Source organism: Culex pipiens, chromosome 1 (assembly GCF_016801865.2).
Source record: "Culex pipiens pallens isolate TS chromosome 1, TS_CPP_V2, whole genome shotgun sequence".
Lineage (NCBI taxonomy): Eukaryota > Metazoa > Arthropoda > Insecta > Diptera > Culicidae > Culex > Culex pipiens.
The window spans coordinates 57,857,886-57,874,243 of NC_068937.1; the positions used below are offsets into that span (position 1 = coordinate 57,857,886).

At 43.0% G+C, this 16,358-nt stretch overlaps 4 protein-coding genes across 26 annotated transcripts in view; 3 read left to right on the forward strand and 1 right to left on the reverse strand.

Annotated features, from left to right (window-relative positions):
* Positions 1–5,009, forward strand: part of LOC120423035 (inositol hexakisphosphate and diphosphoinositol-pentakisphosphate kinase) — a 38,339-nt gene extending 33,330 nt beyond the window's left edge. For 15 of the 20 annotated variants that reach the window (XM_039586687.2, XM_039586678.2, XM_052706405.1 and 12 more), the window contains 3 exons: positions 3,228–3,366; positions 3,428–3,692; positions 3,814–5,009. In XM_039586687.2, the coding sequence (XP_039442621.1) occupies positions 3,228–3,366; positions 3,428–3,692; positions 3,814–4,884 (1,475 nt within the window). In that variant the 3' untranslated portion in view covers positions 4,885–5,009. The remainder of the gene's footprint in view (positions 1–3,227; positions 3,367–3,427; positions 3,693–3,813) is intronic. The other 5 variants (XM_039586682.2, XM_039586690.2, XM_039586692.2 and 2 more) reach the window with 2 other exon arrangements.
* A 1,300-nt stretch (positions 5,010–6,309) lies between these two features.
* LOC120423041 (uncharacterized) lies at positions 6,310–7,280 on the forward strand. Its single transcript, XM_039586700.2, has 2 exons — positions 6,310–6,626; positions 6,692–7,280. The coding sequence occupies exons 1-2, from the start codon at positions 6,507–6,509 to the stop codon at positions 6,908–6,910; spliced, it is 339 nt and encodes a 112-aa protein (XP_039442634.1). The 5' UTR covers positions 6,310–6,506; the 3' UTR covers positions 6,911–7,280.
* Positions 7,281–7,741: 461 nt separating this feature from the next.
* LOC120423038 (uncharacterized) lies at positions 7,742–9,484 on the reverse strand. Its single transcript, XM_039586696.2, has 3 exons — positions 8,276–9,484; positions 8,007–8,212; positions 7,742–7,858 (listed from the first exon to the last, which is right to left on the reverse strand). Exons 1-3 carry the CDS (start codon positions 9,257–9,259, stop codon positions 7,753–7,755), a joined length of 1,296 nt encoding a protein of 431 aa, XP_039442630.1. The 5' UTR covers positions 9,260–9,484; the 3' UTR covers positions 7,742–7,752.
* A 3,606-nt stretch (positions 9,485–13,090) lies between these two features.
* LOC120423040 (autophagy-related protein 101) overlaps positions 13,091–16,358 on the forward strand; it is a 45,792-nt gene continuing 42,524 nt past the window's right edge. For 2 of the 4 annotated variants that reach the window (XM_052706531.1, XM_052706529.1), the window contains exon 1: positions 13,093–13,409. In XM_052706531.1, the coding sequence (XP_052562491.1) occupies positions 13,254–13,409 (156 nt within the window). In that variant the 5' untranslated portion in view covers positions 13,093–13,253. Of the gene's footprint in view, positions 13,410–16,358 lie in introns of all 4 variants that reach the window. The other 2 variants (XM_052706527.1, XM_052706525.1) reach the window with 2 other exon arrangements.

Here is a 16,358-nt window from a genome sequence, read left to right on the forward strand (position 1 = left end):
CCGTGGTAAATAGCCTGGAAGGCCGCGATTGGAGGAACATTTTCTCGCGTTGGGCACGGTGGGTCAGATTGGCCCGCCGTGGTAAATAGCCTGGAAGGCCGCGATTGTTCCAAAGAAAAAATAGTCGCGTTGGGCACGGAGGTCAGATGGGCCTGCCGTGGGAAATAGCCTGGAAGGCCGCGATTGGTGGAACTTTTTGTCGCGTTGGGCACGGTGGGTCAGATTGGCCCGCCGTGGTAAATAGCCTGGAAGGCCGCGATTGTTCCAAAGGAAAAAGAGTCGCGTTGGGCACGGAGGTCAGATGGGCCTGCCGTGGTAAATAGCCTGGAAGGCCGCGATTGGAGGAACATTTTCTCGCGTTGGGCACGGTGGGTCAGATTGGCCCGCCGTGGTAAATAGCCTGGAAGGCCGCGATTGTTCCAAAGAAAAAATAGTCGCGTTGGGCACGGAGGTCAGATGGGCCTGCCGTGGGAAATAGCCTGGAAGGCCGCGATTGGTGGAACTTTTAGTCGCGTTGGGCACGGTGGGTCAGATTGGCCCGCCGTGGTAAATAGCCTGGAAGGCCGCGATTGTTCCAAAGGAAAAAGAGTCGCGTTGGGCACGGAGGTCAGATGGGCCTGCCGTGGTAAATAGCCTGGAAGGCCGCGATTGTTCCAAAGAAAAAATAGTCGCGTTGGGCACGGAGGTCAGATGGGCCTGCCGTGGGAAATAGCCTGGAAGGCCGCGATTGGTGGAACTTTTTGTCGCGTTGGGCACGGTGGGTCAGATTGGCCCGCCGTGGTAAATAGCCTGGAAGGCCGCGATTGTTCCAAAGGAAAAAGAGTCGCGTTGGGCACGGAGGTCAGATGGGCCTGCCGTGGTAAATAGCCTGGAAGGCCGCGATTGGAGGAACATTTTCTCGCGTTGGGCACGGTGGGTCAGATTGGCCCGCCGTGGTAAATAGCCTGGAAGGCCGCGATTGTTCCACTACTGCCGGATTGTGGCCACTACTGCCGAAATGTCAAATTTCATATCCAGTATCAAAAACCCTAAAGTTTGATACCCATATTGCCCCAACTCTTACGGTCCGGAAAATGTCCCCCCATCGGAACATCCCCGGGGCCTCCGGCCACTCCGGATTGTGGCCACTACTGCCAAAATGTCAAATTTCATGTCCAGTATCAAAAACCATAAAGTTTGATACCCATATTGCCCCAACTCTTACGGTCCGGAAAATGTCCCCCCATCGGAACATCCCTGGGGCCTACGGCCACTCCAGTCCATGTGGTGGCCAGTTCCAATGATCGACTCCCGCGACTGGCATGTCGCTTAGCTGGTCCTTGCCTCCAAGCCATCTGATCTGCTCTCGGACCTCCAGGCCGTCTGCTACCAGGCCACCAGGCCATCTGCTTCTGATGTGTTCTCGTCGACGTCCAGCAGAAGAATGAATTTTCGGGACCGACCGAGCCTAGTTTTGTTGGCTCGTCGGCGATCCGAAAATTATGAGGTGGAGTGGGGGTGAATTTAGATACATCAATCTCACGTCTCTCGATTGACTGATTGGGAAACGTCCGTTCATCCAACCAGCGTGCACCAAAAAGAGGGGAAATTTGCCGAGAGGGGAATTCGTCACGTAACGTTTTCGCTTCGCGAAAATTTTGGATTGACACCACGTATAGAAACCTTAGGACAAAGTTCTTTGTCAAAATCAAAGTGTACGTGTTGCTGGGGACCCCAAAGTTTATGCTTCCCCTCGAGTTGAGCCTGTGCAGACATTTTGTTGGTCGATGTTAGGGATCGAATGGAACCAACAATGCTGGAATTTTTTTTCGAAGTAATTGGATTTAACAAACGATACTTTTTTTCCAAGACTATTTATTAGAGTGTAACAAAAATGACTTTTTGGCGGGCATTCAGGGGTTTGTTCCGGTGGGCATACTGAGCCCAAATCCCAAATATAAGCTTGATTGGACGTAACAGGAGCTGGCGCTCCGCCCTTTAATTTTAAATAGGATTTAACCCGTAAAATAACTGTTTTTCAAAAATATCTATTTTTGAGTAGAGGTGGGCAAACCCGCTCTTTTTTAGGAGCCGCTCATTTTCTTTCGCTCATTAAAAAGAGCCGCTCTTTTGAACGGCTCTTTCGCTCTTTTTCAAAATATGGATGAAAAGGATATTTAAATTAAAATGGTGTGATTTTTAGAGCTATTTCACATTGGAATTATATGAAATAATTGAAAAAAATAACTAAAACGAGAAAATGTTTCCAAAATGTCTAAGCTATTTAGTAGAATTTTGGCAATAATTTAGAAGTTAAGCAATTTCAAATTCTCAAATTTGTATTCGGGTAATACCTAAATGTATGATCAGTAAAATGAAAAGTTCGATCATTTTGTACAAAAAATTATAAAATTTTGGAATTCCAAAAAGAGGAAACTGAAAATATGAGCTTGGTTAAGTGGTTAAGACGATTCAGTACTGAAAATTTCGGGAAATAGCCTTTCTTTAACCTGCCGTATTTTTTTCACCAAAGAACAATGCTGGGATTATTTTTTATTAGCACTGAAATGTTTGAAATTGGATTTTTAATTCTCAAAAACAGATTTAACACTACAATAAATTATATTCATAAAAAAAATAGTTTTAAGCTAAAAATTTTCATCAACCAAGTATACAACATTGAAGGGAACATCCCAAAACATGTGCCTACTACACTGAATTCATAAATTTGTATGTTTTTCTATGGTTTTTGGTGCATTTTCCTTAGGCGGGCCATTCTGCCCCCCCCTGCCCCTACCAAAAGATGTGCAAGGAACTGGCCTACACGCCAATGATGTTTTTGATAAATGCCTCAAAAATTGACATTTTTGAAAAAATCTTTTTTTACGGGTTAAATTCCATTTAACATTGAAGGGCGGAGCGCCAGCTCCTGTTACGTCCAATCAAGCTCATATTTGGGATTTGGACTCAGTATGCCCACCGGAACAAACCCCTGAATGCCCGCCAAAAAGTCATTTTTGATACATCCTACTAGTTATCTACTTTTGATGATTCATATTCTTATTATTTATGGTTCCGCTTGGTATATTCATTTGTTAGCTTTCGATGTTTAGTGTGGCAGCTATCACAGTATAGTAGAAATCGTCACTTCATAAGTAAATTTCTACAAAAACAACACACACACACACACACACACACACGCGTTTCCCTTTCATCTATCCCACTTCCGCTTGTCCCTGGAATACAAGGTTGGAGCGGCCACTCGAGCATGGCGAGCAGCATCAGTGCAATGTCCAGCGGGGGTCCTTCGTCACCCAACTACAGCGACATTTTTTCCCGCGGATGTCCGAGCAGTGAAATGTCTGCCAGTATCACCAGCACCGATGGGTAAGAGTATCTATTGCTTTGGTATCTCGCTTTCGATCCCTACTGATATTCATTTGTTCAGGAGCATTGCACTGGCAGTTGGCGGAGGAAATCGGGACGATCTGCCGCAAATTTTCCCGATGATTGACAACGACCTGAACGTGCTGGGATCACACTTTAATTACGATCAGTTGGCGGCCAGTATCAACGCGGAGAGTCCGGCACGGATTCCACCGATTAGCAAGGACGCTACACTGGACATAAGCGGAGATTTGACGCCGTGCTCAGACTGGGAGTTTAACACCAACGACGCCACGAAAGGTTCCACCAATACCGCAAATGACTTGGTAAGGATAAGAACTGTTAAGAACAATAGAGTTATCTACGTGCGCATGCATTTTGTGCGCACGTAGATAGCTCTATGATTCGAATTTCAATGAGTACATTTTAATTGTAAACTTGTTTTAGACAACCGAGGAAGACGACGAAGATGCCACAATTTCGACGGATACATGCTTAAGTACAGGAGACTTGGCCGGTGCCAGTATTGGAGAGGAAACTGCCTCTTCATCAAATTTGAATCTAGCACTTGAAGCGTGCTCGAGTGGTAAACACATCCAAAAGGAGTTCCTTTTTGACATGAAAAATGTTCGGCTTGACGTTAGCAGCCTGAGAGGTGATCTTCCTCCTCCTCCGGCATCTGCTCCACCTATTGGTCCCGGCTCTAGCAGTGGCGCTACGCCAAAGGTGGAGAACCGTTTTCGAGGTAATCGCATCCAGAAGCAAATAAGTTTATACGAAAAGGATTCCCGCACAGAGTCGAAAAATCTATCACATGGAACGGACAAATTTGATCGTCCGGGGCCATTTTTCAAGCGTGATCAGCAACCGTCCCGTTTGCACATGTCCTTTGATGAGCTGCAAAAGTTTATACCGAACGTAGACAAGAATTTGGCTTCCAAGTTGGAGCTGGAACCGGAAAAGTGCTCAAAAACCAACAAAGCCATGTCCGCTCGGTTGAACAACAGTCCAACTCCGGGAACCTTCCTTATCCGAGAGGGGTTTATCGAACCTCCGCGAATAACCCGTGTTACGAAAAGTTTCCACGGAAAAACTGACTACCATCAGGTTCAGGTGAATGACATTGCACGACGAGCAAGCGATATTGTGCGGCCATCTACTTCAATTCCGGCCCTAGACCCAACCACGGCAACTGGACTATTCGTCGGCGCTACCAGGGACAAATACAACAAAAATCAAATAAGACAAAACATCAACACAAACTCTATGGGTGCTAGCGGTAGAAGTGGGTCACAAAGTGGAGATTCGGCGCTAGGAATGGGTCGGTTCACCACATCAATAGTGCAAGAAGCTTCCGGCTCCGGTTCTCGAGAGACCACCAGCGCACATCATGTTGAAATTGGTACTTTGCCGATGGGCCCAAGTCAATTGTTTGAATCGGCCGGTACATCAACCAGTTCTGGCGGTTCTGGTAACTGTGACGACACAATGGAAAGTATACCAAAAAAAGTAGAATAAATTAGTGTTTAAATGGAATGAGCTCAAAACGTGATTTAAGGAAATGTTATGAAGGTATAAAGACAGTAAAGAGATGCTATTTATTCTGTTCTATCGCTTCAAACATGGCAGCGTTTTGTCGATTGAGGAAAATTGAGAAAGCCTACATAAAAACGTGATTTAACAACAACAATAAAATGAATAGGAGCCAAGCAGCATTGTTCAGAAGTTTGAAGGGAGAACACCTAAACTCCCAAGCTAGAAAAAAGTTAAACCTATATTATTATTCAGCAATTCCCGACGAAAACAGCATGATTGGAAAAAATATGATGGCACTATGGAACTGTTTTGAAGCATCTGCAGATTGTATTTATTTCATTTCATTTATTGGATTGTTTTGGCAAAAACATCAGTGCAGTAATTATCCTATGGGGCACCTTTCAACAGCTGACTAATTCAAACGGGGTTAGAGTTTACTGGTACACGGGAGAAAAATTGAGCAGAGGAAGGAAAAAAGTTACAAAATAACCTTCGAAATTGCTAATAGATAGGGGATAGTTAGAGGAAAGAAGGTATTTCTTATTCTAATATCACATCAAGGGGACATCCGCTGCAGCAGAGGGTTAGCTGAGGTGGCACACTCCATCCAAAACATCGGAAGCACTCGTAGAAGCCAATCGTCAATCAGCTCCATCTTCGCCATCCTGTGGACGTCGTCAGTCGGGTGGAAGGTATCCAGGTTTAACACCATCTTCAGCAGCCGGTTCTGCTTCACTTGCAGTTTCTTCCGATGTGAAGCAGCGCAATCGTGCCACGCCGGGTCATAATCATACGTCATCGCCGGTTTGAGCACCGTCTTGTAGAGCAGCAGTTTCGAGTTGCGGTCCAAGTAGGAACGCCGTTTCACAAGCGGAGATTGTATTTAAAAGCTACGTAAAATCATATTTTGATCACAGAAGGCTAAATAAGCCAATTACCTAGCTAAAAACGGGAAAAAGACAAGACAAAGTTTGACGGGTTTAGCTTGTTTCCATAAAAATCTTCTCATTTCCACGCACACTAGCGCACCATTTGATTTTGCTGACCGGACAAAATTTAACCTCACTTTTTTTCGTGTACGTACACGCAATACATGCTCACGTGAATTCTGCAACGCTCGATGATGACGGGTAAACTTGAAAAAAGGATAGAAAGAACCCTTTTAAGGGTCATTCTGATTTTGAGTGTAGTAGTAGTGTAGTGTAGTATTTTCGTTGAATTAGGCTTCATCCATAAAGTACGTCACGCTAAAATTAGCCAAAATTTACCCCCCCTTTGTCACGCTTTTCCTATACTTATAACATGCAATGTCACACTTGCTCAGACCCCCCCCCCCCCCTCCCCCTAGAGCGTGACATACTTTATGGATGACGCCTTATGAGTGAAATTCACTCAAATCTGACAGATGCCCCCTTTAATCATTTCTGAGTAGGTTCGGTTTTGACGAAAACTGAGTGTTTTTAAACGTGCGTGTAAAATGACAGCTTTCTGAAAAATTCAAACTTTCTTGTTGCTGCGTGGAATTGGTGGTGTTTCACTTCCGTTAAGTTCTGTGCTGATTTTTCTCTTCGAGTTTGCAGTTAGAAAGCGGAATTCAATTCGCGATGATTGATGTGGAGACGCGGGCCATTTCACGGCAACGGCGGCGGAGCTTCGACACCGGGACTCAGCCCAGAACTAGCCTCCCACTCAGACGAAGGGCTACGAGCATGGAATCGCCACGAGTAAGTACTTTTTTAAGTTTTTCTTTGTTCTTTTTTTTTTAATCTGAATTCACATGTGGCCTTAGGTCTGGTGTCCGAAAAAGCGGAATCGTAAGCCCGCTGTCGCCGAATTATCCGAGGAGAACTTGGACGACGAAGGCCGGGTCAGCGAGGTCTCGGTTCTCGCTGTGAAAGGCGACGCCATGTCGATGTCGCCGTCGTGGTCGCAGTACAACGCTATGGGAGGACTGGAACGGCTGCGCGCCTGGATCGCCAGCGTAAACGAGCACTGCTTTACCAAATAAATGATATAAACGAACATACAAAACTTAAATTTTTCCGAAAAAGACTTTTTTCAAAAAGTTGTCTATCTCTCCCTATTTTTTTGTGTTAGGTTCCGGGAGGATTTTGGCCAGCTAGGTAAGTTAAGGTGCCGTTTTTTTGTTGGATGCATATTCAACCCGACGTGACCGCGCCGTGTTCTTGACGAAAGACGGGAGGAGCTTCGGTTAGTAAATCCGTTGCGGGGATTTAAAGCGGTGTTTTGAAGTGGTTTTAGCTTGCAGCGGCCGAAGTAAATGTTTTGGAACGCTTGTGATAAAAAGTGAGAAAGCGCAATTTTTGGAATGTGTGTGTGTGTATGTGCAAAGTTGCTGATGGTGGATTAAAAATTCTGAACACGCAAGCACGGAGTCACAAAAGACTAATTGGCTAATATGCATTGTACTGTTAGAATGTTTTTCGAAAATCATTTTTGGGTTAGACTGGTTTAAGATGAACTAGTTTGACGTGATATCTTTTCAAGTTTGTATGAATATAACACGGCTTGTATTTGTAGTGGCTAAGTTTATTACATAATTTATCTCCATTGTGGTTTACTTGTTATAAATACTCATTTAAATATTTATCTTGCGTGTGAAATTGATTCAACTAAACTGCCGGTTACAGGATTTTAAAAATATTGTTTTGAAGATCAGAAACAGATGAACGAAATAAAGCTTGGCACAAAAAAGCAGAGCAAATTGTCTGTTGCAAAAAATGAGTGTGATATCGGTCTATTGGAAATGCTTCACCATGTAAGTACCAACATTACGAAGTGCGTTAGAGATAGGAGGTTCATCAGTTTTCGAAATGTGTTGCTCTCTGCCTAGTGATCGCGTCTGAAGAGAACCGTGTGCAGAGCATCGATATCAATCTCAACCTGGGACTTTTTCGACGCCAGCGAGGACGACGATTTGAGGGATCTCGACGAGCTGTGGTGGTGATAATACAGAGTAAAGTAATGTTTAGAAATGTTTATTTTTAGTTTCGACTGAAAGGCATTACAGCACTACACTACATAAATGCATAACTGAACTGAATGCATAACTGATAGGAGAAAAAAAACTCAACAACATTCACCTCGAGTAGCCAATGGCCGGCGCAGTTGGTTTGTTTGAAGCTCGTGGCTTAACGAGCAAGCACTTCATAGGAAGTCCGTCCAGCTGACGATTGTGGTACGTATCAACGGCTTCTTCGGCATCCTTGGCGGTACGATAGATGACCTCGGCAACACCCGGCCGCACCAGCCGTGATTCGAGCAGGTCGCCTATGTCTTCGAAAAGTTCCTGTTGGGGGAGGATTAATATTAGATAAATAATGACCATTCGGGAAATGCTACTACTACTCACCCTGATATCATTTTGTGTGACGCTGCTGTGCAGGTTGCTTACGACGATCCTATGTCCGCTAATGGGTGGCGATGGAGACGGCGAAAGCGGAGCTCCGTGATGGTAATGAGTTCGACTCTCCGGGTACCGGTCATCTGCGGACATTTTCGAAAAGATTCCCATCGACTCGTTCGGATTGGGTGCACGCTCCAAACGAGCCCGCATCGTGGACGACAGATGTGGTCTATCCTCAACGTAGACTGGCGGTGGTGGAGGCGTTCGGGTGCGGGTGCGCCTCGGCGGAAGATCATCGTAGTTAGGAAGCGGTGCGGGGGCCGGGGCAGGTTTATGTAGAATCGGCCGGGACGTGTGAACCTCGTAGCAGTCGAACGGATCACTGTTCCAGGTCGAGGAGGAGGTTTGCGGAGGTGGAGACGGGCGGACACTTCGACCAAAGGTCGGCAATGGTGGCATTGTGCTCGGCACGGAAAACATTTCGTTCCGGACGGTTCGCTTCAGCGGTCCGATTGGACGGCGAATGTCCACCTCCATATCGTAGTCGTCGTCTTCATCAACGAATGGTTTGCCCTTTCCGACCTTGCTTGGACTCTTTTTCAGAATGCCGTTCCCCGGCAGCGGCTTCCCCTTGCGCTTCAACAGCTTCAATCGGGCATCGCCACTGTTCCGAGCGATCTCGACTAGCTTGTCCCGAGCGTCGCGAATCTGAGACCGCTTCTTCTCGATGATTTTCATGCGGGCATCCACAACCAGCTTTGGTTTCCCTAATCCTCCAGCAGCCGGACTCCGGACCGGTTTAGAAATACCGCCACCACCCAGCAGCTTCTTTCGGCCGTTTTTCGTCGGACTGGCCGCGGACTTTCGGTTCAGACGGGCACGACCCGGCAAGGTCTCGGAATTTTTGCCCTTGCCAATCTTCCCAGCCGGTCGCTTTCCGACTCCTTTTTTCTTGATGATCTCGTCCAAACTCAAACTCATTGCATCCATTTTGTTTTCGTCCGAACTCCGGTTTGCACTCGACTTGCAGGGGGCAATTTCAGCAGCTGACAAAAAAGTATTTTGCACAAAGACACTATTCTACCTTTTACACTATTTAACTAGCATAAAAAATATCGTTTCACTAGAAAATCGAATTTATTCCAGGCAGCTGAGTCGAAACAATCGAAATGATGCTATTTTTTGGTAGACGAATGACAGTCCAAGACTACAGTTGGTCCATCTGTACGATGTCGACTTGTTTTATTACTTTGACAGTTTGACAAACTTGCTTGGTAAAATTGAAACTTGGCGTCTGTTGCTGTGCTTTTGCAGACTTTTGAAAAGGGAGCGTCTATAATTACGTAACGCAGTAGGGGGGAGAGTACAGATTGTCGAGGGAAACAGATTGGTCGATGCAAAATAAATCGGCACTGGCAACGTATGTTTTCCGCTTGCAACACTTCCAGTTTTGCTGGGGGTGAAGGGCGGTTGGTGTCCAGCACATTTGGATCCGGTAAACATGGGCAATCTGTTTGCCTTGACAATCTGTAGGGGAAAGGGGGGGTCGAAGGCTGTGTTTCCACCGAGGTTACCACAGGCTAATCCAGAGGAAGCTTTAGCATTTTTTTTGACGGTCCATACATCTGTATGGATCTCCATACCACCAGAAATATGTGTTATGTTTAGAGAGCCTGAAGCTTATTAGAGAACAGCCATCTCAAACCAAAAGTACCAATCGAAGCACGAGAACTATCAAACGGAGGTACCAATCGAGCAAAATCCTTTGCTTGCCTACTGTGGTAAGTGTCTAGGAAAAAGCTATCATCGATTTGTAGGAAAGCTTTCGGGTGTGTGTCTTATGGTACGTTCGTTTGATGGCTAGTGCCACACTGAGTGCCGCACTCAGAGCTGTCAAAGTGTTTCTTTGAAGAAACTCGCGCTAGTTCCGCACGAGTTTCGCCGCCATCTTGGAACTGAAACTCTAGTGCCGCACTCGATATTTTTTCAGTTTCATGCGAGTTCCACGCGCACTGACAAATGACGTTCGATTGAACCAAAACTGACACCGGGGGGATGGCAACCCTATTCCTACCAAAGCAAACTGACAACAGTCGACATTAGCACGGTTGTCAAATGAGAGCCCACAACAAAAGCACTAGCTGTCAAATGGTAGCCCATAACAAATCATTGTTTGGGTTTTTGATTTTCAAATTTCACGCAATTCAAACGATAAATATCTGAAAAAACACGTGAATTGTGTTGCTGATGGCAAATTCTATCATATCCTTGGAGATTCCATCCCAATATTGGCTGAAAATTCATATCGAAAAAAACGATTTTTCTGTTTACCTTTTTTTGCTTTTTTTTCTTATGGTCGATCAAACAGTGCGCCCGTACACTGTGAATCGGCATTACACATTTTCAGTTTGGTTTTACCCATTTGCATGGGACTTTTGAGTTTAACCAGGATAACACATTCGTGTTACCATAGTAATATGAATAATACTGATTCTGAGTGTTTGTTATCTGAACTTCCAAGATGGCGGCTTCTTCGCTACCCCCTGACTGACACCGACGAGTGCGGCACTCAGTGCCGCACCGGCTCTTCAAACGAACGTACCATTAGACAGTTTTTTTTCTACTGTAGTGTGAGGTGTGCATATTTGTGAAGAGCTTTCCACAACTTGCTCGATTGTTTAAAACCTCAAGCAACGTTGCCAGATTATTTTATGGGAAATCTGTATTTTCTTAAAAATAAATCTGTATTTTATCTGTATCATGTCAAATTCGAAGCCATAGAAGATTTTTTCAGACTTTTCGCAACAGATTTAAGCTTTTTAATCATATTATGGCTGACCTCAAGGCCACGGAAGCTTGGCTTTTAAGGTTGATACGCAGATCGGAAGAAACGCAAAACTCCTTTTAAAAAAAAATGCCCAAGAAACGGTCAAGGAAAGGGTCACGAAAAGATGTTTCTTAAGGCTAGTATGAAGATCGGAAGGAAAGGGGTCAAGAAACAGCTTTACGAACAGCAGAACAAAGGAGATGGAGCGTTTTCTTGGGGCTTTTCTTCACCTTCTTCACCCTCTCTGGCTTGCTTTCGCTGCTGCTGCTGCCCATTTGAAATTTTTCTTGACCGGTTCCTTCCGATGTGCGTATACCGCTTTAATGCTAGTATGGAGATCAGAAGGAAAGGGGTCAAGAAACAGCTTTACGAACAGCAGAACAAAGGAGAGGGAGAGTTTTCTTGGGGCTTTTCTTCACCCTCTCTGGCTTGCTTTCGCTGCCGCTGCTGCCAATTTTTTTAATTTGTTTCTTGGCCGATTCCTTCCGAAGTGCATACACCGCTTTTTACGCAGCTGAAAAGTAACAGAAACCGAAAGTGGCGTTTGACGTTTCATCGCGCGGTGCTTGGATGCTTGTTTGCAATATGTTTTGATGAAAAATCAAAGATTTCAAACGTTTTAATAATTTTGTATTTGATATAATAACATTGAAAATCCTCGCCGAATCTCGCAGAATTTAGAAATCGAAAGGACATACACTCAAACCCCGATGGTTTGACACCAACTGTTGTCAAACGAACGGGGTCACTTTTTAGTTCACACACACTACCAAACGTTTGGTTTGATAATGTGCGTGAGCGCCGTGTAAAAAGTGACAGTTCTTCACTTTTTAGTTTGACTTTGACTAACCAACGGGGTACAAACTAAAAAAGTGACCAACCACCAAGGGTTGAGTGTATTTAGTTTTTTGGTCGAAATGGAGTAAAAAACGAAGTTGTCTTTATAGCTGTCGGCCATCGTGCCGCCAAATATTCATTGCTAGTACCAACCGGCAACTATGGATTATGAGTCCCCTAAAAAAGCAAAGTAATCCACTTTCACAACCCCCGGTCTTTTGTGGTCTCTGTTGCAAGTTTCTGCTCATTTCTAGGCGTCCGAAGGTTATGTGTGGTGAGTCACCCAAAACCTCTTTTACGCAAATGGACCGACGTTTTACTTCCTCATCCGATAGAAGGCGTGGTCAGGCAAATCTCGTCTCGAAAAATGCCACCGGATGTGTCTGGGATTGAACCCAGGCCATACTGGGGTTTATAGGCTACCACGCTAACCACTAAACCACCGGACCCGGTATTAGTCCCCTGGGCTGTCCGATTGATCCACACTGGCAAGATCGAACCCAGTCACGACGTTCTGGCAGGATTCTAGCAGAGTTATTACAGAGCTGGATATTCTTACCGCATTCTAGCAGAAATGTTCTACCGTTCTAGCAGGATTCTGACAGAACTAGCTCTGCTAGAATATTTCGTAACTGGGAAATGAGTAAAGCAGAGTGAAAATAAACATACAAATATCTATTTTCTTACTTTCAGTTCAAAAATAATCTGGAATTTTGAAATTCAACAATACAAATAAATCAAAAATAAAAATTCGAAAATATAGAAAAACAGACAATTCAAAAATTTAAAATGACAAAAAAAATAATTACAGGAAATTTCTACAATTTTTATTATCTGAAATTATGGAAATTCAAAATAAAAAATATGCAGAATTTAATAATAATTTTGATATTCAAGTCGAGGGTGTGCACTTTGCTGGAGAGCTTTTCACAACTTGCACGATTGTCTAAAAATCTCTGAAATCCGCAATACGTTACGTAATTAAAGACCGCGCCGTTAGGTATGTTTTGAAACTTGGCAGTAAATTTGACTTTTCTGACCCAACTAATGTAAATAGCTTTTGTCAAATCACCCCTTGGCGTGATGTTTTTGGAATGATGAACAAAAGCATTTCAGTGAAAATCGTGATAACCAGCTTTTTTTTGAATGTATAGTTTCGTGTAGTTTGTGTAGTGTAAAAAATACCAAAAAACGATCTGGGTGGTTACTCCAATTGCGCCGTAGTGCAGGTTTCCTGCGGGGCAGCTCGGAATTTGCTTATTTTCGAGTTTTTCCCCTTGGCTGCAAAGAAGAAGGCTACGCTCCTTCTGTTTTCGTTTTATGGGCAACGCCAACAGCAGTGCAATCTTTCTGCAGTCCGAGGCCAAACCAGCGTGTGCAATTCCGGAACAGTCGTTGTCTCCGGTGCAGCAATTTCCGGAGTTTGCCGCTAGCAGCAAAAAGGAATCGTCGGGATCACGAGCTTCTTCTAGGCAGGTCAGTTGTAGTCGAGCATTACTTCCTGATGCTTTTGTTGTTGTTTTTGTTTGTGGTGATTCTTTATTCTTGTCATGGTTGCCAGGAGAAGTGGGTGGTAGACTGATAAAATTTACGAATACTTAGCTAGAAAAATGACTCAAATAAAGTAGATTTCATAACATTTGATCATCAGATCATCCAACTCAAGTCATTGAGATCTTCTCCCGATACCCTACTCATTTATTTATCCAGGTGATTGGTGACTTTTCATATTCATATAGCACAATTTAGCCAAATCATTTCCCTTAAACATGTTTTATAAATTAAGTAAATAATTTCTTTGTCTGTTCCTGAGAAGAACACCCATGAAGAGTATCGGACCGGCATTCACATGCGGAGTGAGTGGGAATTTTTAATTTAATTTGACCTGAGACAAAGTGTATACAATAACAGGCTATAAACAAACAAATGCAATTTACTAATGCAACAAGTTTCAATATTCATGTTTAAATTCCATTGCTTCAGCTAAGGTGACCACATAAAGTCCAGCTTGTGACGACTAAGCAATCGATTCCAACAGGAAAACATTCACCGCTTTGTGGTGCAAGCCGGGGATAAATTAAGTGTCATCATAACTTATTTCTTTTGATAGGGATTTTATATCTTCAAAGTTAACGGCTCATGTAGGTCTTTTGATAATCTATCTAACGATTGGTTTATCATGTACCAGACATAATTTTCGTAAACATATCTGAACTCCGTCTTCTAAAAGGGTGTCTAATCTAATCTACTAAAATCAAACCTAGCCTAGCTTTCTTGTTGTCATTTATTAACATTTACAGTTAAACGTTAAAGTGGCAAGGCCCACTGGGTATAGTTTACCGCATAGATGATTCGTTGAAGTGGGTTGAGTTTAAGTACGAAGTGTTCAAATATCAACACAATTCTCGATTAAATTTTCAAAAGGCTCTATCTGCATAGGAAACCCATGAGGGATAGGTTGTTTTGAAAATTTAATCTAGAATTCTGAATCTGAAGGTGAGGAAAAAACAGGAGGAAACACCGCCATACGCTCCGAGTTTGGGGTTTTAGGCAATTATTCGTTGGGAGCACCATGCTAAGATGTTCTGGTACTCCGAGCCCTTCTGGGATGGGACTTTGTTTTTCCACAAATGCCCTGGACACTTCTTGCCTTGATTATAGCGCCACAACACGGTCTAAAAGTCACGCTTTGTTAAAGGTGTATACATAATACTTGATATTTGATAACTTTGTCAGGTCTTAAATTTATTTGGTTATTAGAAAATTATGTTGATTACCCATCCAATGAAGGGTTAAATAATCAATCCGGACATTCATTTCATCAGATTATTTGTAATGTGGCTTAAAAAAGTCTATATGTAACACTTGTGTGCTTAAATTTGTTGATACGGTTGCAAAATCATCAATCTTGTAGAATTACTACAGATACAGTATGTAAAAAAAGTATTTACACCCCTTGGGCACTATGCACATTTTGTGATGAAACATGTAAACCATTTAAAGTTTGACAGAAACCGTTTTGTTTAGAAACTCATGCCGAATATTTTGCTACAAAAAGCTCATGAAAAGATGATTTCTAGAAAAAGTTATATAACAAATACTATTACAACAATCAAAAAAGGTGCAAAAAAAGTTTGTACACCTTTCGAAAAATTTACATAAATAAAGTTTTTTTGTTCACAAATCACCATTAATCCAGTCTCCAAACTCCAAACAGGCATCCTTGACTGATTAAAAAAATAATTTGGATTGAATATAAAGTTTACTAACTACTTAGTGTAAAAGTTTGTATAACTCTGGAAATTCTATATAAAACTTATCTAAACTTAATTTTGCAAACTTTTAATTTAACTGAATGTCAATATATTACCATAGAATTGCTAAGTAAACATTTTGGAGTGGGTATAACACCGTTTTGGGGGTATTTGTATCGATAGAATAGATTTTTGTTGGAATTTCGTACCAACCCGGAATTACGTCGTCGGAAAATCCGCTGGCATCCGAACCGGTCCACGATTTACAAGTCAACCTATGTGGCATCGAAAAGGGCATAAAGTTTCCGATCTTTTGATACCCAAACATCTAGGTTTTCTATAAAACCCACGTTTTTAAATACCTAGATAAAAATGTTGTTATGGTTTAGTTTGAGCAACCTGCCAAAAATGTATGGATTTTCGTAATTTTTGTTCTCGTGGATCAAACATACTTTTTGCTCAGGTATTTAAAAACGTGGGTTTTATAGAAAACGTAGATGTCTGGGTATCAAAAGATCGGAAATTTTATGCCCTTTCCGATTCCACAAAGGTTGACTTGACTTTTCCCCAAGTTTCCCCAAACTGAAGTTATGTAAGATAAGTGAGCATTAAATAGTGAATGATACATTATCAAATGTACATTGGCAGTTAATTTGTGTTTAATTTTATAGATAATCCAATAATCTGTTGAGTTTTTTCAATAAATTATTTATATGTGACGACCAATTCAATTTGCAGACCAAGGGTGCATGATACTGATGATACTCATCGGTTGACACACCTAGGCGAGGAACATTCCGGAAAGTGCCCAACTACATCCGTAGTGCTGTTTGGCCAAACAGCATGGCTCTGGTTCCTTGCAAGTGTCCTATTTTCTTACCTCCACGTTGGCTTGGTTTAGTCATCATGATGACAAGGTGTAACCTAGCTGGTGGCCTGTGGAAACGACTCGTAAACCTTTGACCAGCGAGGGTCAGAGTAGAGACGGCTAGAAGAAAGGGGCGCGTCAATGTGGGAAAGGGAAGTAATTTGTGATTGTAGACGGTATTGTTTTGATTCGCAGTATGTTGAGTCAACTGCTGTGGATGTACCTGAGCATCGCTGAGCGGGGTTTCTCTTCTTTCCATTTCAGCTAACAGCTATCTTCTGTTTATTTTGTTTCACTGATTTT